Source organism: Neltuma alba, unplaced genomic scaffold, assembly GCF_004799145.2.
Source record: "Neltuma alba isolate B1F8T4 unplaced genomic scaffold, ASM479914v2 tig00010270_pilon, whole genome shotgun sequence".
Lineage (NCBI taxonomy): Eukaryota > Viridiplantae > Streptophyta > Magnoliopsida > Fabales > Fabaceae > Neltuma > Neltuma alba.
The window spans coordinates 370,112-393,006 of record NW_021635195.1 but is presented as its reverse complement, the minus strand read 5'-3'; the positions used below and the strand labels follow the sequence as shown (position 1 = coordinate 393,006).

The 22,895-nt window shown below is 34.7% G+C and overlaps 2 protein-coding genes and 1 pseudogene across 2 annotated transcripts; 1 reads left to right on the top strand and 2 right to left on the bottom strand.

The window, feature by feature from the left end:
• Nucleotides 1-752: 752 nt before the first annotated feature.
• Nucleotides 753-3,438, bottom strand: LOC114755470 (LEAF RUST 10 DISEASE-RESISTANCE LOCUS RECEPTOR-LIKE PROTEIN KINASE-like 2.5). Its single transcript, XM_028944351.1, has 4 exons — nucleotides 2,972-3,438; nucleotides 2,659-2,685; nucleotides 2,499-2,534; nucleotides 753-1,915 (listed from the first exon to the last, which is right to left on the bottom strand). Exons 1-4 carry the CDS (start codon nucleotides 3,192-3,194, stop codon nucleotides 753-755), a joined length of 1,449 nt encoding a protein of 482 aa, XP_028800184.1. The 5' UTR covers nucleotides 3,195-3,438.
• A 2,703-nt stretch (nucleotides 3,439-6,141) lies between these two features.
• Nucleotides 6,142-7,817, top strand: LOC114755469 (purine permease 1-like). Its single transcript, XM_028944350.1, has 3 exons — nucleotides 6,142-6,181; nucleotides 6,671-7,374; nucleotides 7,455-7,817. Exons 1-3 carry the CDS (start codon nucleotides 6,142-6,144, stop codon nucleotides 7,815-7,817), a joined length of 1,107 nt encoding a protein of 368 aa, XP_028800183.1.
• A 1,894-nt stretch (nucleotides 7,818-9,711) lies between these two features.
• Nucleotides 9,712-22,627, bottom strand: LOC114755468 (LEAF RUST 10 DISEASE-RESISTANCE LOCUS RECEPTOR-LIKE PROTEIN KINASE-like 2.1; annotated as a pseudogene).
• Nucleotides 22,628-22,895: the final 268 nt, after the last annotated feature.

Here is a 22,895-nt window from a genome sequence, read left to right as displayed (position 1 = left end):
CCCGCGGAATCACTGCCCGGTTGCAAAAATGACATTCCTAGGTAAGTCAAAGGTTTGTGATTGCATGCCGGCTTTGGCCACAGATCAGCATTCCTCGTGGTCGTGGGCGCACTTTGGGCGATAAAAGTGAGAGACGCCTTGGATTTTTATTCAGGATTTTATGTTGTCAAGATGTTTAGTCATTATTTATATAGTCTAAACGATAATTAAACGGATAACTATATTTTTATTCATAGACTACAAATATAAAGATGAAATTTTGTCTTGACATTTCCCTTGGCGACAACCAACTCACAGCGATACTGGGTTTTGCTACTAATAAAGACAATAAATGAATAGCATATTCGAATCACATTATGGTACACGTGGATGAACATATAACGTAGCATAGGTGCGAGGTGGTGTCACACTCGAATGAAGCAGAACGAGAGGGGAAATTGAGTGAAGTCATTGTAGGAGATTGTACTGTAATGTTACATTATGAGTGTAAACTGTATGACATCTCAAAAATTAGTTTTGATAAGCAGTGATTTGTGAATTAAAGAAACCAGAGATCATGCTTTAAAATTTGAAGACTAGCTTTCTCTAAAGACCGAAAGTACCATGTACCATTCACAACTTTCAGACTCTTGCAGACGTCACACCTTCCACTAATCACAAATAATGCCTAAATAATCATATATTTATAATTATAGACTTACAGATTCGTTATATCGGTTCGTTTTGCAACTAAAATATTCCAGACTTATCATCTAGTGGGTCTCCAACCTTTGGGAAGAGCTTTCTGCAGAATCAACTTGTTCTGACTTGGTATTGCAAGTTGCAGAAGATTCTAGTTCTAATCTTGGAGGGGAGAGCATGACTGGCTTCGGTGGCATTTCCAGAGAGTCTAAACTTCCCTCTAACATTTCAATAACTCTACTAATTGTTGGTCTTTGAGTCGGAAATGTTTGAATACACCATAAACCCACAATGGTCAATTTCTTTGCAATGTCATTTTCCTCCATGGGGTTCGCCCCATCATCCTGTCCCAACTTGCTTCCTTTCTCAAGTTTATCATAAATCCAATCTGGAAAATAAGTCTCGGTTGTACAGTCTTCAGGATTCAAATTCTTTCTCTCACCAACCATATCTAACAACAGCATTCCATAACTAAAAATGTCAGACTTATGCGAAACTCTTCCTATATTTCTATTCCAAACTTCTGGAGCAAGATATCCTATAGTTCCTCGAGCTTCTGAAATTGAAACTATGCTTTCTTTCCTTGGACACAACTTTGCAAGCCCAAAATCTGAGATCTTGGGACAAAAGCTTTCATCCAAAAGGATGTTATGTGGCTTTATATCAAAATGTAGAATTCGAGTGTTGCATCCCTTGTACAAGTATTCAAGTCCTCGAGCTGTCCCAATTGCAATTTCGTACAAATACTCCCAAGTTAAGGATGGACTAGTTCTATCTGCAGTATTACGAATGAATTTATCAAGAGATCCATTTGGCATAAACTCATATATAAGAGCCTTTTTTCGACCTTCCAAGCAGAACCCTAGGAGGGTAACAACATTTACATGAGAAGTTTTACTAATGCTAGCAACCTCATTGATAAATTCTTCCCCATTCCCTTTGGATGACTTCAGTAACTTGATGGCAACAGGGCAACCATTGAGTAGTTCTCCTTTGTATACAGCGCCATAACCACCTTGTCCCAGTTTAACTTGGAAAGATTTGGTCATTTTTTTCACCTCCGCATATTTATATCTTGTGAGAGCTAGAGGTCCGTGGTTTCTAATGAAGGCCTCGATATTTTGGTCAGCCCTAGATGTCTTCAAGAACTCTATTTTCTGCCTCAGTGATTTGATTATACAACAAAAAATAATCATACATATTAGCACTGTCCCAATTGCTCCACTTGTTAAACCTGTTGTCACATATAACAGTGGGTAAGTAACTGAGCAGAGAATATGACATGTTAACCAATTTCGACCATTAAATGTGGTCAGGATGCTTGACAACAAAGTATTCTAAAATAAGTGAGAAAAAATTGTGATCTTTGAATCAATTTGCCTGGCTATATTTAAATCTACATGTAATGCTGATTCAGATTATACTACTCATTTTCTGCTACACGCACACACACACATATTCAATCTTCCTGCCCGAATGTACGTAAAATGAGTAGCATGCAGGTGAAATAGCATCAAACTCGGATATGAGCATTATAAGAAAAAATAATCATCAATTAAAACATAAAAAGGTTAATAAATTACAATGGACATGAGTCACAAAGGGTGTGATTTGCATTGAATTTTGTTCCCCTCTCTTTATTACGTTATCCTTATTCTTCTTTCATTCCTATCTTCATATTTATATATATATATATATATATATATATAATCAGTATATGAATATAAAATATCATAACTAAAAATTCTTCAAAAGTTATAAACAATACAAATTAACTTTGATTCATATTCTAATTGAAAAAGAGGTTGATACATTACCTATTATAAGTCTCATCTTGCCAGACCGTGAATTTTCTGCAATTATAAGCAAAGAGAAATTAAATGATCATGAATAGATAGTCCAACTTATTTGCATATGGCCCCACCACATATTATTGATACGAGAAAGTTAGGGAGGTTGATCCATTACCTATCTTACCTCCCACCGGCGGTGGATTTTCTGCAACTGCAAGCAAATAAAGAAAAACAATATTAGGATATATATATTTACATTTATAGCCGTTGAAAGTTCTAAACTCTATCGTGCAACTATGAGAAGACTGCGATCGATCATCAGCATCATGTGGGTTTCCTGTGTTCATAAATGGATAATACACACTTCAAGAATGTTCATCAGTAAAACTACTTTATCCTCATGAATTATTAGTTTAGGATTGGAAGAAGTAATAAACTCGTCATCCCTGACAAATTTCCATATATTTATAGATCATAGTATTATATAATGCATATACCTTTGGATTTGGAACAATAAAACTGTGCTTTGGCGTCGAGTCTGCAGAAGCCTCGATCAGAAACACATCGAGAACAGTCATTAGAAAGTCGAGCTTGAATGGAATATGCAGAATCCAGGGATTCAAACGGGCTTCCAGCCGCAAAAGTATCGTCACTCGCCGGAAGCTTAGTCCTTGGACATGCTGCTAAAGAAGCTGGAGCGTCTTGTTCATCTAGATTCATATTTCCAAAGTAGATCGTCTCACCTTTACTCTCAACACAGCCTGTATAGCTGAAAAATCCCGTTGAAGAGTTAATGTTGTTGAGCGTACGATTGCATTTATACAGCGTTATAAGTGGAGTAGTATTATCCAACACAAAATAACCCAAGGCTGAGTTATGCGAAGGAAGAGAAATATTGGCGTTGAAGACTTCACAGCTCCGATTTGCCAAACTCTTTTGCAAATCTGCATCTCTAAGATAAACTTCCATCATCGAGTAGTCTGTACCTGTCACTAGAAGCTCTTTTCCTCCGTTGAATTGCACAGTTTTAGTTGCGTTGGGATTAGGGTTTTCACAACCGTGAATAGCCAACATTCCACAGTCCAGGCGTGTCCTAGTGGTGAGAGGGAAGCCGAGCTTGCCGAGGCTTCCACAGTCAAAGGTAGATGGGCAGTCCTCCTGATCAGAAGCAGAACACAAGGAAAGCTCTTGATCAGAAAACAAGAAGAAGATGATGATCAAAACAAAAAAGGGTGGAACCATTCTTCTGAAATCCTCACTCATGGAGCACAAATTAATTTTCGAGTAATGACTTGCTTGAAGGTTTTTTTCTCTGTGATTGTTCAAATACGTAACACAAGTCCAAGGCCTTGATCGATACGGCACTCGGCTTTATGACCAAGAAGACGAACGGCACAAATATCTATATTCACACTAACGTGCTTCAGACTCGTAACAAATAATGATATACGTAAACATACGCGTAGGTACGCATGTATGTAACTGCTAATAGGTCTCTGGGTAACAATGTTTACTTACATATAGTTATGTCAAAGCATCATAACTTATATTGTCGACTAATTATAAGAAAATATGAAACAAATTGATAATTTTGTTCCGCTTGATATCGTTCGTTAACAATAAAGCTAATGAATCTTCTATATTTTTCAAAGGATATGTTATAAATGCTAAAATTATGGGGGACAATTAAAAAAACAAAAAACAAAATATCTGCACATGTCACGTAATAACCAGTACCACATATTGAAACCCCCGATTGAGGGACTTAAGAAAAGAAATGATGCCTTGGGTTAGGTATATGTAGATATCAATCATTCGAAGAATAATTCAAATGAAAAGACTAGAGATTTTCAATGGAATAGGGTGGGTAAGAAAAAGTATGCACAATATATATACGTAGCAATGATAACAAATGTCTTAGCGGATGAAAAGGCCCTCTTGAAATAGTAAGCACAATATCATTGCAAGATGAAGAAGTAGTGAAGCAGTTGGGATGGCTTTGATTAAATGAGTGGGCTACGGAGTAAATGATAAGTTGGGGTCATTAATACTACCTCCCATACTTAATAAAGCTAGTTGGGTTGAATTTGGTCCTAAATATAAAATCGTAATCCATTTTAAATATTCCTATTCATTCTAAGAAGTTTTTACTATGAGATAATTCAAATGACCTAATATACAGAGTTAAAGAAGATAGTTTATGGAGGTTAATATACATTAGTAAAAAATAACTAACTTAATTAATTTTTTTAATATTTTAAAATTTGTTATCTAACTTTTATACTAAGGACCAGATGTAGTTTTTTTTTTTTTAGTAGTAGTGCTTTTGCTGCCCTTTATCAATTGAGCCAAACCAAGGAGCGCAGCGCTTTTTGACTTTTTTTGTTTTCCTTATTTTTTTCCATGCCATTTTCCTATACCAAACAAGGCCTAATAGGCTTATCAAATATCCTCATTACCTCATATGAGATAAGAATGTTTGAATATACCACAAAACCCACATTGGTCCTTCTCTTTGAAATATCAATTTCCTCCATGTGCTTAATTTTCCCCATTAAGCACCAAAACGTTGCCTTGTTTTAATTTATATGTCGTCATCATAAATTCAGTTTGAAAAAATAAATCTGACTAGTTATACGCTTGGATTCGGTAGTCATATTCCTCTAGGCTTCAACCGTGCCTGACATCATTTTACAAACGTCTCGTTCATGCGAAACTTCTATATTTCTATTCCAAAAAACATTTTTAGTAGGAAAAAAAAATCTTATAGTCTCTGTGGCTAATGGGAGTGATCTCGGTTTCTGAAAGTTTAATAAGCCCAAAGCTCGAGAACTTGGGGCAAATTATATGTTGCTGTACAAATATCCAACGCTAGAGTTATGCCAAGTAGAAAAGAATAAAGAAGGAATGACGGTTTTTCAAATTTTGTTTAATACTAATCGGTCGCAGCGGATTTAATGTTTATAAGTCATTGTCAAATCAAGTTTCAAAATTTAATGTTTATAAGTTAAATGTTCATATTTATAGGTTGATTTGCATTATTTACAAGTTAATTAAAATTATAAATATTAAATTTCTTACTATCTATTAGTATTAAATGAAATTTAGCATGCCTATATGTATTTAATTTTCTTACTTTGGAACCTATGAATTTTTCCTAAAATAATTATTATTATCATTACAAGGAATATAATAATAAGACCCATAAACAGAGAGTTGGATACTATAATACAAACATGCAAACGTTTATTTTTATTTTTATTTTTTTAACTAAGGCGTAGGTATTATCTTATTAGAAGCAATTCTGTTTGAAATAATTTCAGTCACTAAATATAAACACCTCTTCCATTAAGGATTTAAACTTGGGGTTTACCATGTTGTGAGAAATTAACTTCTTGTGAGCTTATTTCCATTTCTATTTTCATTATGGGCTTACCATATCATACTTCTCTTTGTTCTGCTTTTTCTTATTATTCTCATTTTCTAGCCTAGGCCCCAGAATTTGACCTTATTACTTCAAAAATAGAAAAAGAAAAAGAAAACGCGTTGGACCCTGACGAAGGAGCCCCGAGACCAATATAACGGGTTCGATGAATCAATTTGTGAGCCCAACAAACATGGCCTAGGGAACTTCAAGTTTGCCGGGCTTGGATCTAAGTGGACTACCATGTGTATCCGGAAAGGTAACTTGGATGAGGAAGCAATGGGTAAGTACCAGTGAAAGTGTGAAACTAGTGCTTCACAATATGATGAATTAAAATTTAAATTTTTACTGAAGAAATTATTCACATTTAGTGTTTAACAGGGTCTCGATCAGGATTATCTCTAATAAGAGAATACTTATATATTCTAAAAAAAAAAACATTTTGGATGAGGAAATGATGTCTAAGATGGAGATGCTAAATTCACACTTTTTTTGACGCAGTAAATTCACATATTAACCACGGATTAAGAATTAAGAAATTCTATTGTATTATGACCTCGGCTACTTTTTAAGACCCTATAATAAAACATGTAAATTAGGAGGAGCATAACCAGGTTATGAGACGGCGTCGTTTTAGGAACTTTAGAAAATGGCTTCCAAATTCCGCTTATATATGCGTGCGCGCGGGCGCATATGAATCATTGAGCTAACCGAAGAGCTGAATCAATGGTCATTAGTTTCAATTAGCCTGTATTGTGTGTCATGGAAACAGGCAAGAATATGCAAGAAGACTCAGATAAACAAAAGGGAAGCAAAAGAGTCCTTTTGCTAATAAACTGCCTCTTAGTCTGCATAGGCCTCACTGGCGGCCCTCTCATAACTCGCCTCTACTTCGTCCACGGCGGCCACCGCGTCTGGCTCTACAGCTGGCTCCAAACCGCCGGCTTCCCCGTCCTCTTGCTTCCTCAAATTATCTCTTACGTCCGCACCCGCAAGCCCTTCTTCTCCCTCGACTCCCGCTTGTTTCTTTCATCAGCCGTCATCGGTGTATTCATGGGCGTCGATGATTACCTCTACGCTTACGGCTTAGCTCGCCTGCCGGCCTCCACTTCCTCTCTCATCGTCTCCACCCAGCTGGCATTCACAGCCGTCTTCGCCTTCCTTCTTGTCAGGCAAAAGTTCACCCCTTTCTCCATAAACGCCATCGTCTTGCTCACCGTCGGAGCCGGCGTCTTGGCTCTTCATTCATCTGGAGATCGTCCTGCTGGCGTGTCACCCAAACAATATGTATTGGGATTCGTGATGACACTAGCGGCGGCGGCCTTGTACAGTTTTTTGATGCCATTATTGGAGCTCATGTACGGCAAGAGCAAGCAGCCTGTGACCTACTCGCTGGTCGTCCAGGTTCAGCTCGTCATAAGCTTCACTGCTACTCTGTTCTGTACCGTCGGCATGCTCGTCAACAACGACTTCAAGGTCATCTCTCCATTCTAAAGATCAAACTATATATATATATATATATATTAAGAAAGTAAGTGTTGATTATAATTTTGCAGGTGATGGGAAGGGAAGCGAGAGAATTTGGGGTGGGGGAGACAAAGTACTACGTTGTGGCGGTGTGCACTGCGATCACATGGCAGATATTCTTTCTGGGATCCGCAGGGGTTATCTTTTGTGCCTCTTCGTTTCTGTTAGGAATTCTGATTGCGGTGTTGCTGCCGGTAACTCAAGTGTTGGCCGTGATTTTCTTCAGAGAGAAGTTCACGGCAGAGAAAGGAGTTAGTTTGGTACTCTCTCTTTGGGGCTTTGTGTCCTACTTTTATGGAGAGTATAATAAACAGCTCCAGAAAAAGAAGCAAAATAATCCCAACCCCCATGAATCTGAGTTGCTTCCATCTCTTCCTAACAATAGTCTTTGAGAATTAATCTAGTATTCCTACTCATATACTTTCTTTGTTTTCCCTTGAATCATCAGGTGTGTTTGTGCGTGTTGTGATTTTTTTTTTTTTTTTGGGAATGAATTATTAATTTGGGTTTCGATTAGTGCTGAATTGCAACTGTTGTATGATAGTAGTTACAATTTCTTTTAAACAGCGTTTCACGTGTTTGGCCAAAAAGGAGCGTTTCACATTTAAAAGAGCCTTAATTTTCGCCCATTGCTTTCTTCTTTTCGGAGCCTTTAACGATTATTTCTGAGCATTTTGCATGCTTTCGACTTCCGAGCATGCAATGTTAATTGGTCGGACTAGCTATAGCATGCATGTTGTAAAGTTTCTTAAAAGTTAAAATATATCAATAGCAAACTGCTTTGAACTTTGTAATTGTTTTGAAAATTTGAAAGGTTACTGATCTTCAGTATAACATATGAAATTTGACACCTAGCCGTTTCCCTCAGTTTGACAACTTTCAATGTATCTTTTATTATTTTTTTATCTAAATATAATATGTACTGTATTTAAAAATGTGATAACTATTTGGGGATAAGAAAAGTCTATAATGTGAAGAGGGGAAAAGAAAATATAATTTGTCTCTTTAATTTGTAAATTTACCTCATTGTGGCCCACAAAATACATTCTTTAGTTTTTTTTTATTTTAATCCATATACATATAGAGTACAATTTGAATATATTTACATCAAGTAATTATAGGAAAAAGAAGAAAACGAACAAATAAGTAAGAAAAAATATGCATGCATGTATAATAAATAAATTACAAAATATAAAATAAATATAGACATTTTGAAGGAAATTGACGGGATATTGATAATCATTACCTTTTTACTATACATTTTTTTCTTCAGATTCAAATATTTATTTCTTTTATTATAAATAAATATTTATAATCAACCTTGCAATTTTTAGGGGGAGTAAAAAGGCACGAAATTAAATTAATCAGCATGGCTTAAATGAGGGCTGTGCATCGTATAATTATGAATTGTGTGCGCTCTGTTTTTTTTTGTTTGTTTGAAAGGACAAAATAAATCGAACACCATAAAAAAAAATCCCTGAGTCTATTGGAATTATTATTAAATAACAAAAATGTCGGGAATGTGTGTCCATATATACAACTGTACATGGACATTGTGGTTTCTTCTGCCTCTTAGCTTCTCTCAGTTGGTAAAAAGAGCATTGAATTCGTTATTTGTTGTTTGAGTGAAATTGAATTCGCTATTGAATTGACAGAAATATTTATTCATAATTTATTGCTTTGGTTTATAATACTACCTCCGGTCCTTAATATAAGATTCCGTTTGACTTTTATTTTGATCCTAAATATAAGACCCCAATCCACTTTGTCTCTTATATTTATTTAATTTTTTCTAAGATAATCATTCTAATAATTATAGTTCTAGGTAATACACTTGATTAGCAAGAATATTTTAGTAAAGACAACACCTATTTAGGACAAATAACTAACTCAACTTACTTCCTTAATCTCCTCAAATTAGTCAACTGGCTCTTACAATTAGGACCGGAGGTAGTAGTAATTCCGTATAAGATTTGGTTGATTTATTTTGAAGATTAAGTAAATTAATAAATTACCTTAAAGTATTTATATTTATTATTTTTCTTTAAACTAATTTGTTACTCTTATAAATTGATTTATAATTTGATGACACACGTAAATATAACAAGCCCATTCACTACATTGTCATTGTGCGGAATCAAGAAATAACAAAGTGGAAAACAAATATCCGAACGCAGAGCACAGAAGAGCCACTTGTTTTAGGGGCTTCGGCTTCAATCTTTTTCTTGGTCATATGCCATACTTGCGCAGCCCCTCCAACACTTGTTCTCTTCAGCATCCGGGAAGACCTTTCAGAATCCATAATCTATGCGGTGGTATTGGTAGTGGAGGAGGACTCTAATTCTACTCTTGGAGGCGAAGATATGACAGGTTTTGGAGGCATTTCTAGTGAATCTAAACTTCCTTCTAACATTTCAATCACTCTCCTAATTGTTGGTCTTTGAGTTGGAAATGTCTGAATGCACCACAGACCTACAATGGTCATTCTTTTTGCAAGATCATTTTCCTCCATGTTGTTCGCTCTATCACTTCCCGAATTGCTGCCTTGCTCAAGTTTATCATATATCCAATCTGGAAAATAGTTCTCGGTTGTGCAGTTAATGTCAGCATTGATGTTCTTTCGCCCTCCAACCATGTCCAATAGCATCATTCCATAACTGTAGACGTCTGACTTATGTGAAACCCCACCAATATTTCTATTCCAAACTTCTGGAGCAAGATATCCTACAGTCCCTCTTGCTTCCGAAATTGAAATGATGCTTTCTTTCCTTGGACAGAGCTTAGCGAGTCCAAAATCTGAGATCTTGGGACAAAAATTTTCATCCAAAAGGATATTATGAGGCTTTATGTCAAAATGTAGAATTCGAGTGTTACATCCTTTATGCAAGTATTCTAGACCTCGGGCTGTACCAATTGCAATTTCGTACAAATTTTCCCAAGTCAATGATGGATCAGCTTCATCTGTCTTGTTGTGAATGAACTTGTCAAGAGACCCATTGGACATAAACTCATATATGAGAGCCTTTTTATGGCCTTCCAAACAAAACCCAAGGAGTGCAACAACATTGACATGGGAAGTTCTACTGATGCTAGCAACCTCATTAATGAATTATTCTCCATTCCCTTTGGATAACTTCAATAACTTTACAGCAACAAGCTGTTCATCTAGTAATTTTCCTTTGTATACTGCACCATAACCGCCTTGTCCCAATTTTACTTCAAAAGAATTGGTCATTTTCTTGACTTCTGCGTACTTATATCTTGTTAGAGCCAATGGTCCATGGTTTTTAATGAAGACTTCAATATTTTGGTTAATCCTTGATGTCTTCCAAAACTCTGTTTTCTTGATTTTACAATAAAAACAGATAACAGGTATTAGCAATGCTCCAACGGCTGCAATCGTTATACCTGTCACATATAGTATGCAAGTTATTGAGTAGAAAATATGAAAGATTCTTCATTTTCTAGGATAAAATATGGTTAGGGGATGCTTTAAAGCTAAGTCTTGTGAAATAAACGAGAAAAAATAGTGTTATAATAACGGATTTTATTGTCAGGCTATATTTTAATCTATATGTATGCTAATGAATATATAGGTGATGCTATTCAGTTATATATGTACGTTTACAAGCTTCAACTAAGATCCATTCTGATATGAACCAAAACGATTCCTCTTATTCTAGCTTGGATATAAATACAGGGAGGAGCACGCAGGTGAAGCAGCATCAAAACCGATAGTGTGCAAAAGATATGTAAATATTATAAGGAAACAATATGAAACAAAAAGAAGTTTGGTTCATTACCTATGATAAGGTTTGTTTTCCGGCCTGCAATTAGGATGAGCAAAGAGAAATTAAGTTAGACATAGCACTTGTCTAAAAGTGATAAACTCAATCATGTAACTCTGTCACTATGACGATTTGGCTTTCTTTTCTTGATAATACACTTTTCAAGAATTCTAAACATTCTCAGTTGGTTTTAAGATAAAACTGTGCAACTTTTTATTTCCCCTTCTTTTTTATTGTTTGTTACCAAATTATTCAATAAACTGAAAATTAATCTCTTGGTCTCTATAGTTTTTACTCATTTGTAATTCAATCCTTATATTTTAACTTGGCGCAACTCAATCCCTATAGTTTTGACTCAATTGTAGCTCATTCGTTGAAATTTGACTCGCTGCAACTCGATCTGTATACTTTTAACCATTTTATAGTGTAGCCCTTCTATATAATTTCATTTTTCAAAAATACAAGGACTAAATTATAAAATGGATAACGAGTTAAACTTCAAAGACTGAGTTACAATCAAGTCAAAATATAAGAATTGAGTTATACCGATTCAAAATATAAGAACTGAGTTATAAATGTGTCAAAATTATAAGGAACACAAGATTAATTTTCCTTTCAATAAAATATCATACAGATGTGTGTAAGAGCATCATAGAACTTGAGTACAAGCATTTGAAAACTAAAATAAAGCTATCTCCTTGGTTAGTGTCCTCTTTTGAAGAGTTTGTTGACCTCTTTGAAGGAAAGTGGAAAGGGAGAAGGAGAAGGCGAATGACAGCTTAAATCACATGAGGTTTTCTACCAAAAAAATCATATGTGGTTCATTATTTTCTAGACGAAGAATTTAATCAAATACTACTTCCTAGCTTCAAGTCTTTTTATAAGAAATAAATGGCAGCTTAAAGTTCAAAAGTAGTAATTAATAGTAAAACGAAGGCTTCGTCGTCAATGATTTGATTCTAAATACAAAATTTCATTATAAATAAAGTTTTATATTTAGGGCAGATGGAGGAATAAAAGAAAAAATCATCATTGGATATGAACTGTAAAAAACTTATCATCTATCAAGAGGCATGAAATAGGAAACGACTAACCGGCTCCGGGATCACATCTCACAGCATGATCTCTATCTGGGCAATAGCATCTGAAACTATAAACACTTTTGCTGAAGTCGAAGCCACACTTCCCTCCGCTCTCCTGACATAAACTGCAGAGAGCCACTGTCCACTTCAACACAAACCCTCTTCTCACGACGTCTCCATTAACTTTAGTATTATTTTCCACTTTCGTTTTCACCACCCCGCCGTTACATTTCTCAGACGCAGATCTCAAATCTTCACCTGCCTCTGTCATTGCCAAAACAGACATCGTCTCGTTTTCTGGAGAACACCCAACTCTGTACTTCATGAAATCACTTGGCAGCGACCTCAAGTTGCATCCGAACATCAAGAATAGGTTAATCTGCTCTGGGGCGAAAGTGAATCTGGTTCCATCTACGGTGATGTTGTGAGTACGAGGAATCCCACACGATGTGCCGTTTGACGACGAGATGGCAGCCTCCGACACTCGAATTGAGTGGAGTACGTAGGAAATTTCACGAATAATGTACTGAGTGTGGGAGATATTGAGGATTGGGAGGCCATTATCGGAGCAAGAAAGACCGAAACCAGGGTACCCACAGAAGGATTGTTGTCGGCCTTCGATGTAAAATGGGTAGGTTATTGTTTGGTTACCGCAGATTGTGGGGCGACAAGCTTCAAGTTTTGAGTTGAGAGATGAACACAAGGTGATTCTGGTGAACAAATAGGATAAGAAGAAGATTGAATAGAGGTTGTTTTGGATGATTATGGGGAGGAAAGACATCGAAGAAGGAGGAAGAAAACACCTACGCATTCATTGTTTCTTTTTTTACGGGCAAGACATATTCGTATAAACAAGTGAATAAACCAGATGGCTCAAGTATGGATCTCTGGGAGACTTCATAAATACCTATTATGATAACTTTGACTTTCAATGGACCTCGGGATCTGAGATGAGAAAAGAGAAGCGCAATTAGAAAGAGTCTGAAGAAAAATAATTCTTTAGATCTCTTCTCTTTCTGGAAAAGGGTATAACGAGGGCAGCCGGGGAATAGTTGTCACCGATTAGAGAATTATACAAATCTATTAAAAAGATATTCAATATGGGAGATTATTTGTTTCATGAGATTATAATTCATTATATAAGATTAGACAAGCTCATATATGTAAGATTAAGAAAAACCATAAGAAATTGTTATTCCTTAACCTTACATCCACAGGTTTGCTCAATCCTGGATAACAAGTAATTACTCATATTAATATTTTTTTTAATAATTTTTCTCAATTGTAATCTTATTCTATATACTTCATTTTCAATGCTTTGTACCAAACAAAATATAAAAGAGTAGATAAAACCCTTTCTTTAAATGTAGAGTAAAATATACCAACCACCCTTCTATGTTATCTCAATTATAGAAACCTCCCATCTATTTTGAAAACATATATAAACCTCTCTTATGATTAAAATGTATATTACACAAACCTCCCTTCCATAATTAATATTCAATTTCTATCCACCCAAACCATTAGTTGACCGTTAAGTTTTATTTTAAATTATTTTTTAATCAAATAGCCCTTTTTAACTTAATAATTATTTAAACATTTATATTTTTCAAAAAATATTTTTTTATAAAATCAAAAATAATTCTAATATGCATATTTTTAAAATTTCTAATATGTTATAAAATTTATCAATTTTGATCTAAATCATAAAATTTTATAATTTTAATATTTTATTACATTCATAGAAATTATTTATATTGATTTGTTTTAAATTATAAAAACATATTTCAAATATATAGTTTTTGTTTATCATAGAATTTAAATAATGTAAGTTTAAAATATTGTATAAATTATTAAATTTATAATTCAAAATTTTTAAAGACATCTTTGTTACGAAAATTTATAAACATGTTTAGTCAAAGTATATATATATTTATTGAAAAGTAGTTAAATCTTTAATCAAGTCTTTGTGTTTGCCTTAAAGAGTTATGTAACTGTAAAAATATAATTTAAATTTATTAGAATGAAGAGTAAAATAGTAAGTAAAATTTATTTTAATATAAATTTCAGTTAAAAATAATCTTTTTAGAACCTTTTTAGAATAATTCTAACGGTGTTAACTTATTAGATTAAACTGTATATTTTTAAAATAAAAAGAAAGTATGTGTAATTGATGTAAATTAGAACGGTAGTCAGAATATTTTACTCTTAAATGTATCGTTCAAAATTTTTACTCATCAGAAATTTAATTGTGTTTCTCACGAGAAAATGCAACATATTGGCCAAAATTAGATGTGGGTCTCAATTTATGAGTCACACTCAAAATATTTTATTAATTTTCTAATTAAATATCTAATTAGTTATAATAATAATAAAATATCTCACGTGACATTTCCGCCTGAAACCCAAAAAAAGTGGCCGCTCACTATTTTTTTCAAAGGAAGGAATTAAATTATCCACTCGTCTAATGGAATAATAACTGCTTAGTCTTAGCTAGTGACCATTAAAAAGAGAGGAGGAAGAAGAGGAAATAACACCAGTCAAAGAGCCCTCTGTCCCTTTGAAAATTACTAGTAATTTTGATGGAGCCTTTAACAAAGGATCGGACTTTGCTAGAATTGACCTTGTCTGCAGAGGTTGTAATGGATTACTCCTTGGGAGTTTTTGCAAAAGCATCCGAGCCGGTGGCTGGGATGACTGGGATGTGCCTGCAGTCCAGACATTTCTGTGAGACTTCGACTGGCGGCAATAGGGCCGTTGGCTATTAAATGCGCCTGTACGACTGCTATAAAATGGGCCACGGCGCTGCTTTTCTTTTTTCTCTCTTCCACAAAAAGGGTGGCCGCCTTGAAGACTGAGTCAGCAGGGAATCGTTGACTAAGCAATACTAGAAATTAATTTAATACTACCGCCTCCTGTTTTATTATAAGATTTTACGGTTTATAAAAAAAAATATTATAATTAAAATCGAAGATAGTATTTTATTGTTTCTTTAAGAGGTATGTTAGCTTGCGTTAGTTTTTATAAGAAATATTTTAAATATGGAATAAAACATTGTATTATTTTTAGTTTTTCTACTGTCAGATGTGTGCGATTTAAAAATAAATGATTTGGAATATGTTTCCTAATTTTTCAGTTTTTTTTTTTCTTGACAGAGCATGTCAGTTCATCCAAATCCAACTTTGAAGAAGAGGCATGCATTTATGGCTAGGAGTTAGGACTATTGATGGAGAGTATTGACGTCCTTCAGCAAAGAGAAGAATGAAACTTGGCAAGAGACAGCAAAACCCCCTTCTCGGAGAGGGCACACCGACCCAGGACGTCAAAATGACAACACCAGGCTTCTTCTTAGCAGGCACATTCTTTCATCGGAAACAACCCTACTTAAAATAAAGGGAATTATAATTAAATTTGACAGAAAAAAATAATTACAAAAAAATTTCAATAACAATCTCAACAGTCTATAATAATAAACTGACGGTAAGAATGACAACTTTTATGACTTGTTTTTTAATTATTTTCTTTATTTGGTATCTTTTTATAATTCTCTCTTTAAAATACTATTCGGCAGCACCCAATAACCACCCCTCACACACCAAGCTATTATTAATAGGGTCAGTTTCTATTTAATCGTTGTGAAAAATTTATCAAAGATGGACACTACTGCTCTAGGATTGTGTGAGCTTGTAAAATCAAAGCTAGAAAGCCCAGTGTCTAATCACGGTGGAAGCCATGGCTGTGTTTGCTGTAATACTGATACATAATACAGGCGAAGATCTGAATCACGGGTGCTTCCAAGTCTTAAAAAAACTTCGCAAAACGACGTGGCTATGATAAGTGAGTCGGTTTTAAGCTTTAGATGAAATTACGATTGAAGAAGAGAATAATTAAGAGGATGGAAAAGAATAAGAGAGGTTCCGTACCGATTATTAGTGGGGTCAGTTTCTATCTCTCAATTCAGATCCAAGCTCAGATAACAAAGCCAATGATGCTAATCATGTGTTTCCTCAAACCCTCAGGAAAACAATGGAGTTGCGGATTTAAGGGCTACTTCAAAGTATTTTGATCTGTGCCCGGTTGATTTAAGGGTAACTGTGCAAAAAAAGAGCTTAAGACTTGGGAGGTGTTTGGAAAGCTGTAAAAGTACTTTTTAAAAATATTTTTTTATAAATTAAGACAAATTCTTTCATATAGTTATTTTGTATACCGTAAAATCACTTTTAAAATCATAATTTTGTTTCAATTCAAACACCTTGTTGGTGATGATGGAGTGAAAAGTTTGCTCTACTTTCAAATCCATGTAATATCAAGAGTCTCGCGTGATCGATCATTTTCATCTGAGCTCCAACCATTCGATGATGCAATTGAAAGTGGAAAAGTGGTCCTGACATTGTTGGTATGAAACTAAAGAAGGAAAGCAAAATGAAAGAGAAGGCGAGCAACAAGCCATATAGCTTTAAGGATTATTTGAATTGATTTATAAATAATTTTTCAAACGTGATTTATGGAATATGATATAAGTATGTGATGAGAGTTTTATCTCGAATTACATAAATTTACTTAAAAATCCATTTTGAATAAAACTTCAAACAAGCCCTTAAACATTCGGGGAGTAGATTGGGAGCGGATAGATTTTTGAAAGGGGAAATTACGTGGTTGTTTGTTCTTTTTCCCCCCCTTATTCCAGAAACAATACTATAAAATTATTTTTTTAATGTTAAGAATAAAAAAATAAAAAAATCTGTTTGGATAATTATTTTAAAAAAACATATTTAAAACAAAAAAAATATAGCAAATCACATGACAATTGTGGGCTGTGGCATGACAATAATACGTGATGGATAATCAGTGAAACAAAAAGAGAAGATTTTTCTAATTTTTTAAAATAAAAACTACAAAATAAAAAACAAAAAAAAAATCTGACATTTGTTTTGGTTTTTTAATTTTTAAAAACATATTGCTGTTTTTTTATTTTTTAAAAGCACCAACTAAAAACAAAATACCAAACAAATTTAAAATAAAAAATTGTTTTCAAAATAAGAAATCAAACAAGCCTTATTATTCTAATCCCTATGGTTTTCACTAATCTTGAAATCAGTCCGTGTGTTTTAAAATTTAAGGCATGCAATCCTGTACTTCAAAGCCGTTAATACGATTCTGAGTTCGCTAGCTAACGAAAGTCAGAATACACCGCAGACCAAGTATCGAACGATCCACGTGGCAAACACATAGGACGGAACCCATAAAACGCATGGCTCCACACTGTAAAACGACACCTTCAGACAGAGAAGCAAAGGAAAGAAATTTTTTTTTTTTTAATGAAAAACTGAGGACTACATTCAGAAACTAAAAACAAACAAGTTTACAAGGCAAACTAAAAAAGAAAGATGTTTTCACATGCTTTCATGCGCTGTAAATACTGTTTGGTATTAGTGAAATAGAGAGAAAGGAAAGAGGAAAAAAATATTAATAAGCTTTACTTAAAAAATTAGAGAAGCAGGGTTTTGAAATTTTAATTAAAATAATAATGATTAATAAAAAGCTTTTAACCCTATTCTTTTAATTTTTTAAATCAAACTTATTAAAATTTTTCCTTCACTCCTCTCCTCTCATTTTTTCTCGTACCACACATACCCTTAATTTACTTATTTTTGCATGCAAAAAGTTTACAAGATTATTAAACATCAAGCACCCTGCAATGAAGTCAATGCAAAGTATATTAGATGTTATGTTTAGGACAAAAAATATGCCGCTATTAGTTGTTATATGGAAGATAACCTGTGACTTGTTACTGCACTTCTGAGTTTTGAGTTCAGATTGACTCTCACTCCCATTCATTTTGGATCCGTCAGTGGCTATCTATTAATTAAGGTCGAGGCCCAAATAACAAAGCCCATGATGCTATCATGTATCTCCTCAAATCAAATCGGTGAGTCCTATGAACAGGGATTAGGTCTAGCAGAAAAGATTAGTATTTCATAACGTGACAAATTAAAATTTAAATCCCTATTAAAAAAAGTATCCACATTTAAAATTAAACAATGTCTCAAATAGAATTATTTTTAATAGAAGAATGTTTATAATTTAGGGGAAAAAAATTGGTGAGCCCCTTTCGTACCAGAAAAATTGGTGAGCCCCCACTAGCCCCTTAGATTAGATTTGATTAGATTTGCTTGCATGATGCAAAACGTAATGACAACCCGATTTTAGGAGGAATGGGACGGGAAAACATAAATAATGCTTATACTGTCACTTCAAGCGGTTATGTCCTTTGAAAAAAATACAAAAGAACAGCTGTGATTCATAAACGTACTTGCCATTCTAGAACAAAATTTGTATCACGTTATTAGGGTTAATATAACTTTTTATACCTAAAATTTAAATCCATTTTAGTTTTGGTTTTTCAAATTTCAAACCTAATTTTAGTTCTTGAAATTTAGTTTATTTTAAAACATTAATAACTGAAAGTGTAATAATATTAAAATTTACTGAAGTGTCATCATAATACTAAAAGTAGTGATATAAACTTATTGAATAATACTTAACTAGATTTTGTGTGGATAACAGAATACAGTGTAGTAAAGAACTCTTGAGACGAATAGTAAGAAAGAAAAGCTTGGAGCCAAACAAATGCGTTTTGAGAATATAATGAGTCAACATAACCAATTTAATACTGTTTATGATGTTATTAGAATTTAACATCGTTACATCTATGAAAACTAATATTTTAAGACAGATTAAATTTTATAAATTAAAACTGTGAGTTTAAAATTTGATGGATTAAAACCAAAACAGACATGAATTTTAAGAATAAAAAATTATATGTTGAAAATAATATTCATCCATCAAAGAAAAGGGGATACAAGAGATGCAGCGGTAGGTGAGGCCTGTGCGGGATGTGAAACATTATTCACATCCAACAAATTTATACAAGTAAACATCAAACGCTACGAAGGAAGATTCAAAAATTGCTGTCGAAGGAGAAATCATAAATATTGTGCGTGTATGTAGTACGTATATACAAATGTATTTGAAATTATCATTCATTTGCTGGCTTATAAGTTTTTTTTAGAATTAATTTAAAGGTTTATTTCCTCCTATAGCTAGCCTTATAGCCTATTGCCTTTAGAACCTGATTTGATATTACTGTACTTAGAATTTATTCATCCAGAAATTGGTTTAATGACGAATTGCCAGCATTCATCGGAGATTTTTTTTTTTTTTCCTTGGTTACTTTAATGTATAGGTGCTATGCTGCCAATACGGATCACAACAGGCTCAATATATGGCTTGAAATCTGATGTTCTCAGATTGTAGATCTTATTATGGTGATTATTGATACTAGAGTAAAAAAATTAATAAAACATTATTTTCAGCCTTTAATATAAAAGCTATACATAATTAATTTATAAATATTAAAAAATTAGTTGAGTTAGTTATTTATAATAAATGAGTATTTTCTGTTCTAAAATACCATTATTAGTAATATAAATTATAAATGAAACTACCACGTCTGGTCCTTAATATAAGAGCTAATCGACTAACTTGAGTAGATCAAAAAAAAATAGTTAAGTTAGTTATTTGTAATAAATAGATGCTGTTTTTTTCAAAAATATTCTTATTAATCAAGTGTATTAGTTATAACTACTATTATTACAAGAACTATCTTGAGATAAAATGGATAAATATAAGAAACAAAATGATTGAGGTTTTATATCTAAGACTAAAATAAAAGTTAAATAAATTCTCATATTAAGGACTGAAGGTAGTATTTAATATGTGCAATCATTATAGAACTACTTTGGGAAAACATAAATTAATATGAAAGACAAAATGTATCAAAATCTTATATTTAAAATTAAATTAAATTTTTAATTTACTCTAATGTCGAGTGCAAGGAGGTAAAAGAAGCGCTGATAACTGTATTTGTTAAAGTATCGATTGGTCACATTTGGATCGCCTCTTGAAATAGACACCGTCAATCCGTGCATGTAATATCAAGAGTCTCGTGATCGATGTCAATGAAACGGATTTCATTTTCATCTGAGGACACGAAGGTGATAATGCTATAGATCCGGAAGTAGATTGGCAGCAAACAGATTTTTAAAAGTGAAATTTACACTTCAACACCTTTACTCTGTTAATTAGGCCTCCAAGTTTCAAACCCTTAACAAGAGTCTGATTGCTGAGTTGGCTAGCTAATGAAACTTTTAGAACAAATGGCTGACCAAGCATCGAGCCATCGACATGGCAAACGCATATAGAGGGCAGAACAAGAGACACGCAACAGAAACATGTTCTTACATGCTTTCATGCACTTTAATTTACATTATTTTCGCATTTAATAAGTTTACAAGATTAAAATAAACATCAAGCACTCTGCAGTGAAGCTAATGTAAAGGAACATTCAGAGGTTGATGTCGAAGGAGAAGACATAAAAGGCTTCGGCGGCATTTCCAAAGATTCCGTACTAGCTTCCAACATTTCAATGACTCTGCTCATGGTTGGTCTTTGAGCAGGAATTGTCTGAATGCACCACAGTCCCACCATTGTCATCTTCTTCGCTATCTCATTCTCTTCATCGCTGGTCATCCCTTTAACACCGCCCACGTCACTTCCCGCTTCAAGCTTCTTGTACATCGTCAATGGAGGGAATACAACTCGCTCCCCGACCCGCTGCTTCCTTCGGATTCAACAACGTTAGTGTTCTTCCGTCCTCCAACCATCTCCAGCAGCATCATTCCGTAGCTGTATACGTCGGACTTATGTGAAACTCCTCCTATGCTTTTGTTCCACACTTCTGGAGCCACATACCCGATCGTCCCTCTCGCGTTTGATATGGAGATAATGCTCTCTTCTTTGGTGTTCAGCTTGGCCAGCCCGAAGTCTGAGATCTTTGGGTGATATTTTTCATCCAGAAGGATATTATGTGGCTTTATATCAAAATGTAATATTCGGGTGTTGCATCCCTTGTGAAGGTAGTCTAGTCCTCGAGCTATTCCTTTGGCAATCTCACATAAAGTCTCCCAACTCAGTGATGGAACAGCTTGATCATCTGGTTTCTTCTTGGAAATGAACTTTTCCAGAGAACCATTGGACATGAACTCGTAGACCAGAGCTCTTCTACGTCCTTCTAAGCAAAAACCCAGGAGGGTGACGACATTAACATGGGAGGTTTTGCCGATGCTAGCGACTTCGTTGATGAATTCTTCGCTGTCCTCATTGGCTTCGTGCAGGAGTTTTACTGCTACGGCACAGCCATCAAGTAGCTTGCCTTTGTAAACAGCACCGTAGCCTCCTTCTCCAAGTTTGACTTTGAACGAGTCCGTCATTTTCTTCAAACCCGAGAAGCTGTATCTTTCCAGAGCCAGAGGCCCCTGACTTCGAAGGAAGGCTTCAATTTCTCGATCCTTCTTCTTGTTGCCAACTCGGCTTGTTATGAACCGCCATATTTTAGCTTTATTTTTGCATATGGTGACAGCTATGAGAGGCAATCCAACTCCAGTAGCTACAAAACCTACGAAAAATAAACAAAAAATTTCATGATGCTGCTGTAGAATCGAGCTTTGACCGTTCTGGTACCATCACCAAAACAGAAAAAAGAAAAAAAATAAATCTATCTGCCATTGAGGTAGAAGTTCCAGTTTAAAATGCTCAAAACAATCTTGGAAGTGAGATGCCATACCTAAAACTAGCTTCAATGCTTTGTTTCTTTTACCTGCCACCAAAACACAGAACACTTAGACGCTATGAAAATTGAAGACGAATATATAACACACTCTACACAGAGAGAGAGATTTGTGGGGAGAAAAATTAAAGAGAACGTACTGCTGCTAGTAGAACAGGCTGTATTGTGGGCTGTTCCATCACGACAGTAACATGAGAACATAGAGCTATTACTCTGATTCGCTCCACATGTTCCTCCAGAAGTCTTGCATGCTTCACACTCCGATGCATCATACTTCACATCAAACCCTTCATCCAGAGCATTCTTCAGAGAACGCAGGGGAATATCCACTGAAACTGGCACTTGAATACGATACCCGCATCTGTCAAATCCTGAAAGTCGCTGCAACTGGGTTTCATTCACATAGAATGCTTGTTTACCAGGATTATTCTGGCACGTTAAGTTGTTTGCACCAGAAATCTGGGAGGGACAATCGTATAACACAGTGATGTTCTGAACTGTAGAGAGGAAACTGAAGGGACTGCTACTCAGAGAAATATTGGAAATATTGGGAGGACAAAGATTATATGCTGGCTCTGGTGGCACAAGTCGCATGGTGAAACCACTCTGGTTAATCTTCAGTACATTGAAGGTTTGTGAGCCAGCTTGAATTGTAGTGTTCAGATCATTCAGGCACGCGAGCTGGAAGCCATTTCTGCCACAAAAACTGGGTCTACTGTGTCCCCAGAAAGGGTAGGAAATGTTTGTGAGAGATCCACAACTGTATGGTTGGCTGCACACAGAGTATGTTTCATTTTGCTGAGAGTAGGATTGAGGCAAAGCTACTGAGAAGAAGAAGGTGACGGTGAGTATGGATGTAAGCAAAGGGATAGGATGATTATCCATTGGTGCAAACCCGGGGGGATGATATTA